The sequence below is a fragment of the Gorilla gorilla genome, chromosome 1 (genome assembly GCF_029281585.2).
Source record: "Gorilla gorilla gorilla isolate KB3781 chromosome 1, NHGRI_mGorGor1-v2.1_pri, whole genome shotgun sequence".
Classification (NCBI taxonomy): Eukaryota; Metazoa; Chordata; class Mammalia; order Primates; family Hominidae; genus Gorilla; species Gorilla gorilla.
In genome coordinates this window covers 177,962,458-177,981,522 of record NC_073224.2, presented here as the reverse complement: position 1 = coordinate 177,981,522, position 19,065 = coordinate 177,962,458, and the positions used below count along the sequence as shown (strand labels likewise).

Here is a 19,065-nt window from a genome sequence, read left to right as displayed (position 1 = left end):
CACAAACTTGGCTGCCCACCATAAAGGATGATATTTGTGATGAGAGGATTTGAAGGACAGTCCCTTACAAAGAGAAGCAGTTGTGCGCTGGCAAAGATCCCCCTAGATCTCTACTACATTCCTCATCTGGTCTGGCTTTCTCGTCTTAGTGATATAGAAATTGAGATAGAATGCCATTAAATCACTTCCCATAGTCATGGCTTGATGAATGTGGGAAAAAGATATAATTTATCATCCAAACTGGGTAACTACTAATCGGCACAGTGGCTCATGCCTGTGATCTCAGCACTTTGAGAGGCCAGGGCAAGTGGATCGCTTGAGTCCAGGAGTTCAAGACCAGCCTGGGTAACATGGCAAGACCCCGTCTTTATAAAAAATGAGCCCGGTGTGTGGTGCGCACCTGTAGTCCCAGCTACTCAGGAAGCTGAGGTGGGAGGATTGTTTGAGTCTGGGCGGTCAAGGCTGCAGTGAGCCATGATCGCACCATTGCACTCCAGCCTGGGCAACAGAGCAAGACCCTGACTCAAAAATAAATAAATAAATAAATAAGTAATTGGAACAACATAAATAAAGTAGGCTGTCTTAGGAAAATTAGGATATATGATTACCGTTGAATGAAAGAGTTGTAGATCTTGGATTTTAAGATAATAAATAGATATTTGGGTAAATTGGGAAGCATCAAATCAGGAATAAAGATAGTTCTTCCCACCATTGTGGGATGATATCAAAGATAAAGACATGTCTCCATAATTTGTTATTCTTCCTTTATATCATTCAGTCACCTTTGAAAGAAGAAACTTTGGGAAAGGCACTTAGTTTCTCTACCTCTCAGTTTACTGGAAGTAAATGGAAAATAATAATATTTTTCCAATTTCAAGATAATCTGAATGAGCACTCAGGTCATGAAAGGTGGGGAGCAATATTTGATCCAAAATGAAATATCTTAATTGTTTTCCTTGGGGCTGGGTCAGAAAAAGCTAAAAGGGTAGTCAACCTATATATATATATTGAACCTATTTATTTACAGGCATACTTCAGATAGATTATGGGTTCCATTCTAGACTACCACAATAAAGCAAGTATCAGAATAAGTGAGTCATGTGTGTTTTTTTGTTTCCCAGCATATGTGAAAGTTATGTTTACACCATGGTCTATAAAGTGTGCATTAGCATTATGTCTAAACAAGTACATACATTAATTTTAAAATAATTTATTTCTAAAAATTGCTAACGATCATCTAAGCCTCAGCAAGTTGTCATCTTTTTGCTGGTGGAGAGTCTCGCCTCCATGTTGATGGTTGCTGACTGATCAGGGTGGGGGTTGCTGAAGGTTGGGGTGGCTGTGACAACTTCTTAAGATAACAATGACATTCGCCACATCGATTGTCTCCTTTCATGAAAGATTTCTCAGTAACATCGGATGCTATTTAATAGCATTTTACCCACAGTAGAATTTCTTTCAAAATTGGAGTCTAGGACTGGTTTATCAATGAAGTTTATGTAATAGTCTAGATTCATTGTTGTCATTTCAACAATGTTCAAAGCATCTCCACCAGGAGATTTCATGTCAAGAAACCACTTTTGGCTAGGCCTGGTGGCTCACGCCTGTAATCCCAGCACTTTGGGAGGCCGAGGTGGGCGGATCACAAGGTCAGGAGTTCAAGACCAGCCTGGCCAATATGGTGAAACCCTGTCTCTACTAAAAATACAAAAATTAGCCGAGTGTGGTGGTGGGCGCCTGTAATCCCAGCTACTGAGGAAGCTGAGGCAGGAGAATCGCTTGAACCTGGGAGGGGGAGGTTACAGTGAGCCGAGATCGTACAATTGCACTCCAGCCTGGGGGACAGAGTGAGACTCCATCTCAAAAAAAAAAAAAAGAAAGAAAGAAACCAGTTTCTTTGCTCATCCATAGGAAGCACCTTCTCATCTGTTCAAGTCTGATCGTGAGATTGCAGCAGTCCAGTCCCATCTTCAGGCTCCACTTCTGATTCTAGTTCTCTGGCCATTTCCACCACACCTGCAGTGACTTCCTTTACTGAAATCTTGAACCCCTCAAAGTCATTCATGAGAGTTGTTATCAGCTTCTCCAAAATTCCTGTTAATGTTGATTTTTTTTTTGTAGCCACATTTATTTAAGTGTACAGCTCAGTGGTAATAAATACAGGTATATTCTTTTTTTTCCTTCCTCTCTCCCAGCTCCCCAAAAAACGCCCTCCCCACCCCGCCCCAGCCTCTGGTAATCACCAGTCTACTCTCTATCTTCATGAAATCTACTTTTTTAGCTCCCACATATGAGTGAGAACGTGATATTTCTCTTTCTGTGCTTGGTATATTTCACTTAACATAACGGCCTCCAGTTCCATCCATATTATTGCAAATGACAGGATTTCATTCTTTGTTATGGCTGAATATTATTCCACTGTGTATATATACCACATTTTCATTATCCATTCACCTGTTGATGAGCACTTAGGTTGATTCCATATAAGGAAAGGAGTTTAATTGACTCATGGTTCCGCATGGCTGGGAAGCTTCAGGAAACTTACAATCATGGCTGAAGGGGAAGCAAACACATCCTTCTTCACATGAAAGACTATTGTTGAAAATTTATTGTTCAATGTAACCATCTTCGTTATTGAGCTTAGCTAGATCTTCTGAATAACTTTCTGAAGTTTCTACATCATCACTTGCTGCTTCTCCTTGCATTTTATGAGATTGAGACTCCTCGCCTTAAACCTCTGCTAGCTTCAAACAACTTCTGCAACTTCCTTACCTCTCTCAGCCTTCATAGAATTGAAGAGAGTTAGGGCCTTGCTTTGGATTAGGCTTTTGCTTAAGAGAGTGTTGTGGCTGATTCCAACTTCTATCCAGAGCACTCAAACTTTCTCCATATTAGCAATTAGGCCGTTTCACTTTCTTATCATTCCTGTGTTTGCTGGAGTGGCACTTTTAATTTCCTTCAAGAACTTTTCCTTTGCATTCACAACTTGGCTAACTGGTGCAACAGGCCTAGCTTTCAGCTTAGCTCAGCTTTTGACATGCCTTCCTCACTAAGTTTAATCATTTCTAGCTTTTGATTTAAAGTGAGAGATGTGGGACTCTTCCTTTTACTTGAACACTTAAAGATCATTGTAGGGTATTAATTGGCCTAACTTTAATATTGTTGTGTCTTGGAATAGGAAGGCCTTGGAGGAGAGAAAAAGAGATGGGGAGCAGCTGGTCAGTGGAGTAATCAGAACACACAATTATGTGCTAACTGATTAATTAAGTTTGCCATTTTATATGGGCACAGTTTGTGGTGCCCCAAAACAATTATAATAACATCGAAGGTCACAGATCACATATCGCCATAACAGATAGAATAATAATGTAAAAGTTTGAAATATTGAGAGAATTACCCAAATGTGACACAGACAGGAAGTCACCACATGCCACTGTAAAAATGGTGCCAGTAGACTTGCTCAATGCAGGGTTGCCACAAACTTTCCATTTGTAAAAAAATAAAAAATAAAAAAAAATAAAATGAGATGTACCTATATACTGAAAAAACGTGTCATAAGGGTATGTTATTGTTCAAGGTGCAATTTGTTTGCATGAAGAGAAAGGTACAGTTGTATGGGACTCCATATTGCATTTGGGACTTTGAAAAGCCTAAGTCTTAGTTGGGTATGGTGGCGCATGCCTGTGGTCCCAGCTTCTCAGGAGGCAGAGGCAGGAGGATCTCTTTATCCCAGGAGATTGAGGCTGTAGCGAGCCGTGTGCATACTACTTCACTCCAGTCTGAATGACATTGAGAACCCGTCTCAAAAAAAAAAAAAAGCAAGCAAAAAACAAAATATAGCTTAAAAGTCAACTATTGGGTATTTCCCCCATGTGTTGTAGTGACCTGGTTTTTGGTTGATACTGACTATTTTATCTCAAAAGTCCAAGACCTAAGATGGTAGAGTGACCAGCTCACTTTTCTGTTCTTGCTCATCTTTTTATAGAGATGGCTGTTAGAAATTATCTCATTTTTTATGTGTACCATCCAGATGATATGACCTCTGGGTATGCCCTAGGATTATAGACTTTTAAACTAATTGCTAAAGCACCTTGGGCAAATTATAGTTTCATAATCTAGTGAAAGTAAATCATACCCCAGTTATTCTGAGATTTAAATGAGATACTGTGCATAATGAGTTTAGCACAGTGTTCTGCACTCAGTAAATGGTAGCCTTTATTAACTGTAGTTAACCTAATAGACTTCCAAAAAAGAATGCTTTTTTTTCTTTTTTTTGCCTATATTATTTGGAAGACTTTCTATATCTGTTGTTTAAAGAATAATGCCCTCAGAGAACAGCTTCTGAATAATACAATAGATGATAATCTAAAGCTAATTGTGCATGAAATGTATCATTCTTTCCAACTAGTTATTGAATTTTCAGTGGAGCATATTTCCTTTAGTGATGAAAAAATATGAAAACTGCTTGAATAGTTGGAAGCTGTATAACTTTTATTTAAATAGTGAAATTGTTTTATATTAAATAAGAAGAAAACAAAAGAGAGACCTCTCCTAAAACTGAATGGCTGCAAATGTGTTATTTTTTTTTTCCCTAGCCCTAACCCTAAATGTGTTATTTTTAAGGCCATAAAAGAGTCTTTGTCTTGGATTTATTTTTCTATCCAGAGATCAGCATTTTTCTTTTAGATTTAATCCAGTTAAATCAAGGTTCACTCTTTCTTGGGTTTCTTGCTCTGTTCCCAGTTTTCCACTGCATAGCAGAGTTTCTCCAGAGGCCTCGGCATGTTGCCGGGAGCAGCTGCCTTAGCCATAAACACCCGTATTGGCACTGGAAAAAACATCAACAGCAAGCAAGCTGCTTTGCCTTTCCACTGCCAGAGGCTCTGCACATTTAGAAACAGCACCATGAAAGGCATAACTTCAGATTTCCTCTTACGTAAATTACAATTAACGATCTGCTTTCTTCATTTGGGATCTCATTTTTCTCTCTCAGAATAATAGTACCATAGATTCTATTCTACCAAAATGGAGGATCACCACTAAAGAAGCAGACATATCCATAAACATGAAACAGTTAGATTTCCTACATGCTCAAGCGTTTTGCTGATCAAAACCATTTTTTTTTTAACCTTAGTCACTTCGAAGGCTGGAGCCCATGTTAGTGAAAGCCTACTCTCAGTTGATTAAGCACCACTTCCATTCAGGACTGCAGCTCAGCACATCCTCATTGAGGGCCACTATGCACAAGCTATGCATGAAAAGCTGGGAACCACCTAGAGGAGGATGTTGGCTCCTGCCCTAAGGAGCTCCACTCAGTTCAGTAGGTGTTGTGTGCCTGCGCTGATGCTTACTGCCCAACAAGGACTGACTGTACCATGTTGTGTTGTGGTATAAGTGCAAGAAGAGAAATTTTTTTAAACCTAGTGCCACAAGATTCAAAGACAGGAGGGTAGGATAGGTGATTTAGAAAAAGCTTCTGGAAGCAGAAGCTGAACACAGTGGGGAAGACATAGACATTCACAAATGCTTAACTGAATGCCAGGCCTTGAATCAGGCTCATTCCAAATGTCATTTGTCTTTTTTGAGACAGAGCCTTGCTCTGTTGCCCAGGCTGGAGTGCAGTGGTGCGATTTTGGCTCACTGCAGCCTCTGTCTCCCAGGTTCAAGTGATTCTCATGCCTCAGCTTCCCAAGTAGCTGGGACCACAGGCGCCTGACACGATGCCCAGCTAATTTTTGTATTTTTAGTAGAGACAGGGTTTCGCCATGTTGGCCAGGCTGGTCTTGAGTTCCTGACCTCAAATGATCCGCCCACCTCGGCCTCCCAAAGTGCTGGGATTACAGGCATGGGCAACCACACCCAGCCCCCCATTCTTCTCACTCTGTCAATCAGGCTGGAGTACAGTAGTACAGTCATAGCTCACTGCAGTCTTTAACTCCTGGACTGAAGCGATCCTCCCGCCTCAGCTTCCCCTGAGTAGCTGGAATTACAGGCACACGTCACCATAACTGGTTAACTTTTTATTATTTTTTTGTAGAGACAGGGTCTTTCTGTGTTGCCCAGGCTGGTCTCAGACTCCTCAAGTGATCCTCCTGTCTCAGCCTCCCAAAGCTCTGGGATTACAGGCATGAGCCACCATACCTGGCCTTATCTAATTTTCAAATATGATTTAAAGTACCTTGTTTGTAGTTAATTATAAATTAAAGAGATTGGAAAATATGGTCAGCAAAAAACATGATCATACTAGACATACTATTTTAAAACTTGGTTTTACCAGTTAGTGTATTTTGAACATTTTCTATGTCATTAAGTATGCTTTTTCACAAACCTTTAAAGACGATTTCTTTTCTTTCCTTTTTTTTTTTTTTTGAGACAGGGTCTCACTGTGTTGCCCAGGCTAGAGTGCTGTGGCACAATCTTGCCTCACTGCAGCCTCAACCTTACAGGCTCAAGCAAACCTCCCACCTCAGCCTCCCAAGTAGCTGGGACTACAGGTGCATGCCACCGCACTTGGCTAATTTTTATATTGTTTGTCAAGACAGGGTTTCACCATGTTGCCCAGGCTGATCTTGAACTCCTGAGCTCAGGCAATCCACCAGCCTCAGCCTCGCAAAGTGCTAGGATTACAGCTGTGAGCCTCTGCACCTGGCCACTGCATGATTTCTTTAACCATTTCCCTTGTAGCTAAGTAGGTAAGAAGATACAAATATAAGAAAAGCTAAACTCTGAAGTATCAGGAGAAAATATATAATCTAGACAGTGGACATATTTTTAAATGCATGATATTAAGAATAGAAACGTATGCTGGGCGCAGTGGCTCACACCTGTAATCCCAGCACTTTGGGAGTCCGAGGAGGGCGGACCACCTGAGGTCAGGAGGTCAAGACCAGCCTGGCCAACATAGTGAAACCCCGTCTCTACTAAAAATACAAAAAAAAATTAGCCGGGCTTGGTGGTGGGCACCTGTAATCCCAGCAACTCGGGAGGCTGAGGCAGGAGAATTGCTTGAACCTTGGAGGCGGAGGTTGCAGTGAGCCGAGATCATGCCACTGCACTCCAGCCTGGGTAACAGAGCAAGACTCTGTCTCAAAAAAAAAAAAAAAAAAGAAAGAAAGAAAGAAAGAAAGAAAGAAACGTAATAGCAAAGATGAGTAGTTTCGAACCCATAAAAATTAAAAATCCTTTTGATATCAAGAGTACTCTAAATAAAATGTAAAGACATTATCTTGTTTAATTCTCACAATAGCTTTGTGAAGTAGGTACTTAGATTTCTTTTAGAGAAGGGGAAACTGAGGCACAGAGAACTGACAGTGTGGAAATCGGTGCTTTCTATGAGATTGATGATTTTGTGTGTGTGTTTGCGTGATGGAATCTCACTCTGTCACCTAGGCTGGAGTGCAGTGGCGCAATCTTGGCTTGCTGTAACCTCTGCCTCCCAGGTTCAAGCTATTCTCCTGTCTCAGCCTCCCCAGTAGGTGGGACTACAGGTGTGTGCCACCACATCCAGCTAATTTTTGTTTTTTGTTTTTGTTTTTGTTTTTGTTTGGAAACAGAGTCTCAGTCTGTCACCCACGCTGGAATGCAGTGGCACCATCTCAGCTCCCAAGTAGCTGGGACAATAGACATGCACCACCACGCCCAGCTAACTTTTGTATTTTTTAGTAGAGATGGGGTTTCGCCATGTTGACCAGGCTGGTCTCAAACTCCTGGCCTCCAGTGATCCATCTGCCTCAGCCTCCCAAAGTGCTGACTATAGGCACCCAGCTGAATTTTTGTATTTTTAGTAGAGACGGGGTTTCACCGTGTTGGCCAGGCTGGTCTCGAACTCCTGACCTCAAGTGATTTGCCTCCCTTGGCTTCCAAAAGTGCTGGGATTACAGCTGTGAGCCACTGTGCCCGGTGAGATTGATGATCTTGGTGCAGAACGAAAGCTGATAGAATAAGAGGCAGAGTGAGGAGGTAGCTCAAGATTGGTCTTTCCATCAGCCTTGGATATGAATCCCAGCTTTACCACTTAGGAAAGGTGATGGAAGGGCTACTTTTTAGATAGATGAAAATACTATATTTTCATTTCATATTTTAAAGTGTTCACTTCCACATGCTTTCACATTATAACTATTTTGACAAAAAAATAACATTTTTAGATGTCTTGAAAGGAACATCAGGTGTGCCTTAAAATGCAAAATTCCAGAGACAGTAAGAACAAATTAGATGCTAATTACAATTCCTTTTACTGTCCCTTATATGGTACACTATACTATCTCTTAAATAGTAGAAATTGTCAATGCCACACTTGAATAGGAATAGTATAGTTATAGATCATTAACTACTTTTTAAAGAGATAGAAGGAAAAAGTCACAACTGTATGAGCTGTTATCAATTGGGTGAAATAAAATAAGAGAGTTTCCAGCTATCATCATAGTTTATCAGTGGGAAAATCTGGAATAAAGAAATTTAGAATTTAAATGTTGTTTAGGTCATCTTTTGGTAGATCCAATCAAGTTTAAAATTCTACCATGTCTTGGATATGAGCAGATGACTCATTGATGGCGTTCAGTAAAATCTTTCTGTGTAGTTGGTTTAAAATTTGACTTAAAACAAGGATATAATATTTACCTTCTCTAGAGTAACAAATTTACGTTATGTAATAACCTTGACATGTTTACAAAATCATGTTTAATGGGCTCTCCAGAGCTCCAGTGAATACCACAATTTGGTCTGTTTTCAGCATTTTTAAGGAATCTGGGAAAGCTGTAGGAAATGAAATATGTGTCCTAAACTTTTTGTATCAGGCTTAACTACTGCTTTCTTGAAGTTTAGCAAAAGGATAAAGGACTGTATGTTCTTCATTAACTGTAGTCAAAACTGAATTTAAGGATTTTTGATAGCTGTTTAGAATTACTGTTTGAATCTCTACTACAAACAATATTAAGATTTTTAGCATTTGAGAGTCCTAATATACCCACTTAAAAATCATTAGACTTACTTTGGGAGGCCAAGGCCTGCGGATCATGTGGTCAGGAGTCCTAAACCAGCCTGGGCAACATGGTGAAACCCCATCTCTACTAAAAATACAAAAATTAGCCGGCCATGGTGGTGCACACCTGTCGTCCCAGCTGCTCGGGAGGCTGAGGCAGGAGAATTGCTTGAACCTGGGAGGCAGAGGTTGCAGTGAGCCGAGATCGTGCCACTGCACCCCATCCTGGGTGACTAAGCGAGACTCCGCCTCAAAAAAAAAAAAAAAAAACAGTAGACTTAGGGCCAGGTGCGGTGGCTCACGCCTGTAGTCCCAGCACTTTGGGAGGCTGAGGCAGGCAGATCACTTGTGGCCAAGAGTTTAAGACCAACCCCAACCTAGCCAATATGGTGAAACCTCTTCTCTACTAAAAATACAAAAAAATTAGCCAGGCGTGGTGGCACATGCTGGTAATTCCAGCTACTCAGGAGGCTCAGGCATGAGAATCACTTGAACCCAGAAGGCGGAGGTTGCAGTGAGCCAAGATTGCACCATTGCACTCCAGCCTGGGTGACAGAGTGAGACTGACTCAAAAAAAAAAAAAAAAAAAAAGAAAATCAGTAGACTTTATCATTTAATTCCAAGTATATACATATATACTTGTAGACATGTATAATTTAGTACATTGTGTTTTTTCCCAAACAGATAAACAATCAGATTCTGTATGGAAGAAGTCACCAATATGCATCTGCCATTATTAAGACTGCCCCATCAAAGGTCAAGCTGGTTTTCATCAGGTAAGATTGCTAGATCTGGTTTTGCAAAATCAAAGACCTCTTCTGAAGATGTTATTGGTGTAGGACTATGTCATCTTTGATTTGTCTAGCGAAATCACTGTTCCTTCTAAAAACATATATTCCTTTTGTAACTGTCACTTCAAGAAAAGTATTGATTGTTTTGATTATGAGATTTTCTTATTTGCTTATGTTTCACGGGATAGAATTGGTAGCTGAGGCTAGTATTTATATTTCAGTTATAAAACATTCTTCCCTTTCTGGATCCATTTTTCCTGTATATAAATATAATGAAACCTGCTAACTTCTCTTCCTGTCACTATTATTTGGTACATTTGCTGAATCATTAATGTCTTCATTAAAGAATAAACAGGAAAACAGAACTGAGGACATTCTTAGGAGCTTCCTTTTAAGAGTGCTGGTGAGAAGCTCAGAGTAGAGAAGATGTTCAGCACTGCTGCCTAGAGTTGTGTTGTGTGTTTGGGGCTTCACATTTACTCAGACCTCCCTGCAAGCTGATTGAGCCCTCATGGTACAAGTAAATCAGAATTAGGAATCTTACTGTTTGTAGTCAACACTGCCACATTAGCAATAGAAATGAGGTTGTTTGATTCTCTTTACTGGACTGAAATGACAAGTAAATCTGAATTATTTTTAGGTCATGTACCTAACCCTCTATGTTCACTGTAGCTCTGCTTCTTTTTCCTTCTGGGACTCAGTTATCATCTGTAAAATGGGATAATAAAGCACCTCCCTCATTCATTGTGATATTTCAGAAATTGAAAATGCTCAATACAACATCCAGCATAGAGTAAGGGGTGAAAGAATGTTAGCTGCTATTTTAGGATTATGACAATCATTATTATTCTTCCCTTTCTCGTTAGTTACCAGCAGTAAGATCTGTCCATTCCCAGGGACCACTGGGATTAGGAGGTAGTTTTATTCCCAGCTTGGGCACTAACGTGATTGAAATATCCCTTCCCACTTCTACTTTGCTCCTGAAGAAATCCTACATTAGGGCCAGGCACGGTGGCTCACGTCTGTAATCCCAGCACTTTAGGGGGATCACCTGAGGATCACCTGAGATTAGGAGTTTGAGACGAGCCTGGCCAACATGGCGAAACCCTGTCTCTACTAAAAATACAAAAATTAGCCAGGTGTGGTGGCTACTCAGCTACACAGGAGGCTGAGGCAGGAGAATTGCATCTTGAACTCAGGAGGCAGAGGTTGCAGTGAGCCGAGATCACGCCACTGCACTCCCACCTGGTTGACAGAGCGAGTCTCTGTCTCAAAAAAAAAAAAAGGAAATCCTATATTAGCATCCTTTTCTCTCATCTAGTGGCACTTTCTGGCTTTCTAGTTTTTCACTCTATTTTCAGAGAGTGAAAGCTTCCTCCTTCACCTGTGTCTTTGTATATTAAGATGAGCCCTTTATCCTTACTCTCCTTTGACATCCTCTGTTAGACACCAGTCTCCTTTTTGGTTTTCTTATCCTTTCTTTTGGCAAGGGTTATAAAATTAGAGTTAGTTGATTAAAAAAAAAACTTGATTAGACTTTGAAGAAAGGTCAGCACTCAAGAGATTAAGATGTTGTTCATTAAGAGAAGTCCACAAAAGTAGTGTGTTTAGACTTGAAAACTTTGCATAAAGTTGTGTGGGGGCAGGCGCGGTGGCTCACACCTGTAATCCCACCACTTTGGGAGGCCAAGGCAGTAGGATGGCTTGAGTTCAGGAGTTTGAGACTGGCCTGGGCAACATAGTGAGACTCAATCTGTGCAAAAGAAAAAAAAATTAGCCAGGCGTGGTGGCATGTGCCCTGTAGTCCCAGCTACTCGGGAGGCTGAGGTAGGAGCATCGCATGAGCCCAGGAGGTTGAGGCTGCAGTGAGCCATGATCACGCCACTGCACTTCAGCTTGGGCAACAGCAAGACCTTGTCTCCAAAAAAAAAAAAAATTCTGTGGCTAGTACATGAGAAGATGTATGTAGCACTTAACAGTATCAGCATCTGCACATGGTGCAGATTTGTACCATTGCAAATGGTACAATGTACTATGTACATATGCAATGTAAATGTACATTTAGTACATAGTGATGGCTGCTACCACAAGAGCTGTTATCAACAGTACTTACCTCTTCAGCATTTGTGGGGCTTTTATTATCCACATGGGCCATGCCATTTTAAAGAGAGCAAAAAGAAAATTGAATAGAGTCCAAAGGAAATAATTTAATGCAATTGTGTAGTTGGGAAATAAAGAAAGGTTAAATAATTTGAAATTATTTAGAAGACAGAAGAGAAAGCTGAATAGAATTTTAATCATAGTAGTAAAGCTCCATCAATTTACAGTCTGATTATTTCAGTTTTGATCATTGAACAGAACAGAATCAAGAAAAGAATTTGTTGACTAAATTAATGGTATACACAAGATTAAGGATGCTGCTGAATGCTTATTTACTGGAAGTGATTTTAAGCAATTTAGAAGTATCAATGTACATTTAAAATCTGTAATCTAATTCGTAGTCCATTTGGGCTGCTATAACAAAATACCCGAGTGTCTTATAAAGAACAGAAATTCATTCATTCATTCATTCATTCATTCATTCATTTTGAGACGGAGTCTGGCTCTGTCACCCAGGTTGGAGTGCAGTGGTGCAATCTTGGCACACTGCAACCACTGCCTCCCAGGCTCAAACAATTCTCATGCCTCAGTCTCCCGAGTAGCTGGGACTACAGGTGTGTACCACCAGGCCCGGCTAGTTTTTTTTTATTTTTAGTAGAGACAGGGTTTCACTATGTTGGCCAGGCTGGTCTCAAACTCCTGGCGTCAATGATCTGCCCGCCTCGGCCTCCCAAAGTGCTGGGATCACAGATGTGAGCCACTGCGCCAGGCCCAGAAATTTATTTCTCACAGTTTTGGAGGCTAGGAAGTTTGAGATCAAGGCTCTAGCAGATTTGATGTCTGGAGAGGGCCCACTTCCTGTTTCATAGATCTATTCCGTGTATCCTCACGTAACAGGAGGGGCTCCCTTGGGCTTACTTTCTAAGGCACTAATCCCATCATGAGGGCCCCACTCTCATGACGTAAACACCTTCCAAAAGGCCCTGCCTATTAATACCTTCATGTTGGTGATTAGGTTTCAACAAATGAATTTTGAGGGGACACAAACATTCAGACTGTAGCACAAACCTTTCCTGCATGGTCATTCAATTACAGTGTGTAGCATATAATGAGTGTTCAGAAAGCTTTATTGAATAAATTTCCTTTTCGCTCCTACTAAGCAATTCTAGGTTACTTATTGTCCAAAATCAACAATTATAGTAAGTTCGTTGTTGTTGTTATTTTGTGGATTAAAAATATATATATTTCTGTAACTCAGTATTTTACAAAATTCCTCATATGTCAGTCCCTCTTCCCAGTACTTTCCCAAATTAGCTAAGATTTTTTTATATCTTCTTTTATAGGGACAAAAAACATACAGGAGTGATTCTGAATAATTATTTATTATAAGAATCCTGATTTTGCCTATTTTAGAATCAAATCCTGAAGAAGTTAAAATTCGATTCATTATCAAGTTTCCAGAAGTTAACACTTAAATCATCTCAGTACCACAGATGCGATTTTGTTTTTCTTTTAAACTCTGCATAACTTGTACTGTGTTATAATGTTACTTTGAGGACTAGTTTTTATAAATTGTATTTCTTTACAATGTGCACTTCTATTTGGCAAAATTTGCTTCCTTAGTTGAAATTATTCTCTGTGCTTTTCCATTATACAGAAAATTTTGGCTTTTATACCTTGGCAACTGTTTTTCAAATTTATTGACAATTGAGATGGAAATGGGAACTGGCCACAGGTTTTAGAGAATGATTAGCAGTAATCACAGAAAGCTATTAAAATATGCTGCAGGCAACATTTTAATTAACTAAGGCCTTTAGTCTATAGCAATGTACATTTTGTAATCAGGTCCTTGTCATATTCTTTTAACACTTGTATTTATTCATATACTAATTTATCTATAATTGGCAAGGGGTCTGTGGGTCATTAGCACAAATCAGCAAGTTGCAGCTATTTATACATGACTTACATAATCACTTTTTCCCTTTTGCTTTTCGCATCATTAGATTTTGGACAATCCTGGAAATTGTACCCTAAACATATGGTCTCTGATACACTAAATTATTCAACTCTGGATCATCCAGATGTGTATTACAATCTGGGTGCTTGCTATGTACTCTACATTCAATTCTGTGGGTTTTCGTGTTTGGCATTCTCCCGTTCATGTGAGCACACCAATTTAAGTACAAGAGGAGAGCTGTATTAACACAACAAATGAATTGCTGTATTTGGCAGTGCAGGGATCCAAGGAGATTAATGATCTTGCCTGCAGCTCTTGTCGTACCTTCCCCCACTATCAAAAATTGAATGTCATGTATAACAACTCACTCTCCATTACTTAATTACATGTGGAAAATGTGTACTGTGTAAAAACTCCTGGGGCTAAAGGAAACGAGATGAAACTGAAATCCTTGGAAAGATTTAGTGCTAGCTGTCAAGCCCCACTGAGTAAAAGTGGACTCACCATGGGCTCCACCTTCCTGTATCGATTGAACATATGTCTTCCTTCTGTAATTAAAAATATAGCGTGGCTCGTTATCCTCTGGCCATATCCCTGAAAGATGATATTGCTTGAATTAATGTGAATGCCAGAGTCATCTTAAGGAGATGACCATCTGAAGAAGCAATTCGGATGCCTATTTTAAAAATCATTCTTGGCTGGGCATGGTGGCTCACACCTATAATCCCAGCACTTAGGGAGTCCCAGGCAGGCGGATCATCTGAGGTCAGGAGTTCCAGACCATGATTTGCACTTTCCTGATGGATTAGTGATATTGAGCATCTTTTCATGTGCTTATTGGCTTTTTGTGTGTTTTCTTTATAGAAATGTCTATTCAAGTCCCTTGCCCATTTTTTTAATGAGATTGTTTTGCTGTTGTTGAGTTATGGGAGTCTTTACATATTGTAGATATTAACCACTTGTCAGATATGTGATTTGCAAATATTTTCTCCTGTTTCATAAGTTGCCTTTTCACTCTATTGATTGTGCCCTTTGATATACACAAGGTTTTTTATTTTGATGTCCAATTTATCTATTTTTGTTGTTGTTACCTGTGCTTTTGGTGTTGTATTCAAGAAATTATTGTCAAATCCAATGTCACAAAGCATTTCATCCCTATATTTTCATCTAAGAGTTTTATAGTTTTAGCTCTTATATTAAGCCCTTGATTCATTTTGAGTTTATTTTCCTATATGGTATAAAGGAAGGCTATGACTTCATTCTTTTTTCCCCCTCTCTTAGAGTTGAGGATCTCTCTATGTTGCTCAGGCTGGAGAGTAGTGGCTCTTCACAGGCATGATCATAGCACAATTTGGCCTCAAACTCCTGGGCTCAAGCCATCCTCCCACCTCAGCCTTTTGAGTAGCTAGGATTACAGATGCATCCCATCAGTGTAACCTTCATCCAGAAGACTTCATTCTTTCACATGTAGATATCCAGTTTTTCCAGCACCATTTGTTGAAAAGATCATCCATTCCCCCATTGAATGGTCTTGGTGTTCTAGTTGAAAATCCCTTAATCATATACAGGGTGAGTGTGGTGGCTCACGCCTGTCATCCCAGCACTTTGGGAGGCTGAGGTAGAAGGATTGCTTGAGCTCAGGAATTCAAGACCAGACTGGGCAACATAGCGAGACCTCATCTCTACTAAAATTCAAAAAGAAAATTAGCCCAGTGTGGTGGCACACACCTGTGGTCCCAGCTTCTTGGGAATCTGAGGTGTGAGGATTGCTCTAGCCCAGAAGGTCAAGGCTGCAGTGAGCCATGATCATGTCACCCACACTGCTACCTGGGCAACAGAAAGAGACTGTGTTTAAAAAAAAAAAAGAAAAGAAAAGCCAGAAATGGTAGCCTGTACCTGTAGTCCCAGCTATTCAGAAAGCTGAGGTGGGAGGTTCGCTTGAGCCTGGGGGTTTGAGGTTTCAAGTCTACAATGAGCTATGATCATGCCACTGCACTCCAGCCTGGGTGACAGAGCGAGACCCTGTCTCAAAATACATACATACATACATACATACATACATACATACATACATACACGTATACCAGGGTTTATTTCTTGGCTGTCTGTCCTATTCCATTGGTTAATATGTCTATCTTTATGCCAGTACCACACTGTTTTGATTACTGTAGCTTTGCAGTAGGTTTGAACATCAAGGAAAGGTAAGACCTTCAACTTTATTTTTCTTTTTCAAGATTGTTTTGGCTATTTGGGGTCCCTTGAAATTCCCTATGAATTTTAAGATGAAACACACTTTCTTGCTTTTAGAAGAGGTAGAAATGCTTCTTAGGAATATCTCGTACCCTGATGAAGTTATGGCCTTCTACAAACATACACACACTGCCTGTTATATTAGATGTCTTATTTTTCATCATTCATAAATTGTCATCATGGGCTTGTTGTGTTTCCCTGAAGCATGAGTATGTTCTCCTCATGACCACTAATTTTTTTTTTTGGCAACAATTTACAGTGTTCTTTTCGAGTTTATGTTAGAGTATCCCATATTTATCCTAAGGAATTAGTCAAGGGCTATCAAATAACATGTTAATGAAATCCCTCATTACAGGTTGAATTATGGTTACATCTTTGAGGGATAACGAATGAATATATAATGTTATATCAACAAAGTGCTGTATATGACATATATGTGCATCCAAAAATATAGTGAAATGCTCTTAGAAGAATAGAATGAAGTTACTGAGACAAGCCACATGAGCAGTTTAGAAATTCAAAGGAGCAAGCGATTGCTGTCGGAGAAGTGGGTACAGCGAGAGTTAGTTAATATTTAATACTGGCTAGGTAGACTTACATAGGAAAGAATTGAGTCCAAATGGCATCAGCAAATTCGTGATATACTGAGTACCTCCTGTATGTCATATGCTATAAAAGGTCATACAGTTAAGTAAGAAGTTCTCCAGCAACTACAAAGACATGCAAATAAGAAACTATACATCAGGCAAAACAAACATCCATAGAGGGAACTCATTGATGTTGGGTTATTTTCAGGCTTGGTTCCAGGGGGTAGTTTTCACGGTTGAGAGGGAGCAATTTGGATGGATTCAGATGCAGAGAAAGCAGAACAAGAAAACAAGTAGTGATACTGTTGTCATAGACCAGGCAACATGAAAAGGACATGAATTAGGATGGAAACTATGGGATTAAAAGAAAAAAGAAGAATAAAGCCTTTAGATTAAACCATTAGACTCAGTTTTAAAGTTTTTGGTTGATGGCTGAATGAATTAATAGTCACCAAGGATGTAGCACCTGGAAGTTTAAGCATTTGAGATTTAACATCACAAAGCCATAAAACATTAAATATTTACTTCTGTTAGTGTGCTTTGGTGCTTTGATGTTTACATTATCTCATAACAATTCTATTAATATTAGACATTATCTCAATTTTAAAGGTTGAGAATCCAAGGTTTTAAGTTGTTTTGTATTTTATATTTATATCTTATCAGTGATAGAATCCATACCTTTGCTTTGGTCTGTCTATGCCTTTGCTTATATTCATTTCCAAGCCAACGTAGTTGTCTTGTACTACACATTATCATGGATTTATTTTTTAGTTGGGGTATAATTTATATTCAGTGCAATAGATTTTATGTCTTAAGTCTGTTGAGTTTTGATAATTGCATACACCTGTGTAACCTCCACACAAAACAAAAATATAGACTATTCATTCACCTCCGAAAGATTGCTGGTGTCCCTTTACAGTCAATCTCTCCTTCCCCCAAGAGCCACCTGCTTCCTGATTTCTGTCACTATAGGTTAGTTTCAACTGTTCTTAAACTTAATGTAAATAGAATCAAACAGCATTTATTCTTTTGTGTTTGGTTTCTTTCATTAACATAACGTTTTTGAGATTTATCCATGTTATGTTTATCAAAAGTTTGTTCCTTTAATCACAGAGTAATACTTCACTCTATGAATATACAAAAATTTGATGATCATTCTCCTGTAGGTGAACATTTGGGTTGTTTCCAGTTTTTAGTTACTATGAATAAGGTATAAACGTGGCTTTTTAAAAAATTATAGAATAAACTTGTATAGAGCATGTTAGACTCAGGGTAGACACAGTTATGCTTCAGTAACAAACAGCCCCAAAACTCATGGCTTAAGACAACAAAGAAATAAACAAAGGTTTATTTCTTTCTCATGTTACATACCCATCAGGGCTCAGTAAGGAACCCTCTGTTCACCATGGGTCATTCACGTACCCAGGCAGCAGAGGCTCCTTCTCAGCATTTGTTTCCATGATCACCAATGCAGAAAAAGGAAACGTAGCTAATCAGGCACTGGTTCACCTTTAAAGAGGAAGAAAAGTTGAAGCTAGAGGATTTATGAACAGCCCTAATAACTATCCCAGAATAGTACTGAGGAAATTACACTCCGCTGTAATATTCACCACTATACCTGCCCCATCACACAAAATGAAATTTTAAAGCATTTTATAGTCATTATATCTCTATAAGGGATGGGTAATATGTTAATAGATAAAACACCCAGGACCTACATATGAAATTTGGACAGATTGCAGTTAATACAGTGAGCAGACTTAGAACCTTGCATGTATTTTTACCCCAAGGAAATTTATTAAATAATTTAAAAAGTAATAGCCCAAAATTTAATAGCCTAGACTCACCTAGGGATCTTAACTTGTGTATATGAGAGAAGGAGACATCTGTGGCTCTGGATAGGCTATGAAAATGGGAAACACTGTAGTATAGTAGTTAAGAGTAGGTTTTGAAACCAGATTGCTGTTTTTGAACCTCAGCTCTGCTATTTATCAGCTTTGTGATTTATAAGCTGTGTGACTTTGGTCAGGTTGCTTAACCTTTCTGTAAAACCAGAGAAAATGAAAAAAATAAGTCTAACTACCGCATAGACTTGTTATGAAGGTTAAAATGAGTTAATGTATGCAAAGGATTTTGAACAATGGTACCTGGTAAGCAGTCAAATGTTATGTTTCTAGTTATATTTCCGGTGACCATGTTTTCCAAATCAAAATTTGTGTCATGTATTAATTTTCTCTTGCTATGTAACAAATTACCAAAATTGAATGGCAGAAAACAGTACCTGTTTATTGGCTCACAGTTGTGTAGGTCAGAATACCGGCATGACAAGCCATGGCTCAGTTCTCTGCCCAGGATATCACCAAGCTGAAGGTCAGGCTGAGGTCTTGTCTGGAAGCTTTGGGG

At 39.4% G+C, this 19,065-nt stretch overlaps 1 protein-coding gene across 8 annotated transcripts in view; it reads left to right on the top strand.

The window, feature by feature from the left end:
• The window catches only part of PATJ (PATJ crumbs cell polarity complex component), a 415,136-nt gene that overhangs the window by 266,382 nt on the left and 129,689 nt on the right, over positions 1 to 19,065 (top strand). For all 8 annotated transcript variants that reach the window (XM_055362067.2, XM_063698171.1, XM_055362138.2 and 5 more), the window contains one exon: positions 9,662 to 9,753. In XM_055362067.2, the coding sequence (XP_055218042.2) occupies positions 9,662 to 9,753 (92 nt within the window). The remainder of the gene's footprint in view (positions 1 to 9,661; positions 9,754 to 19,065) is intronic.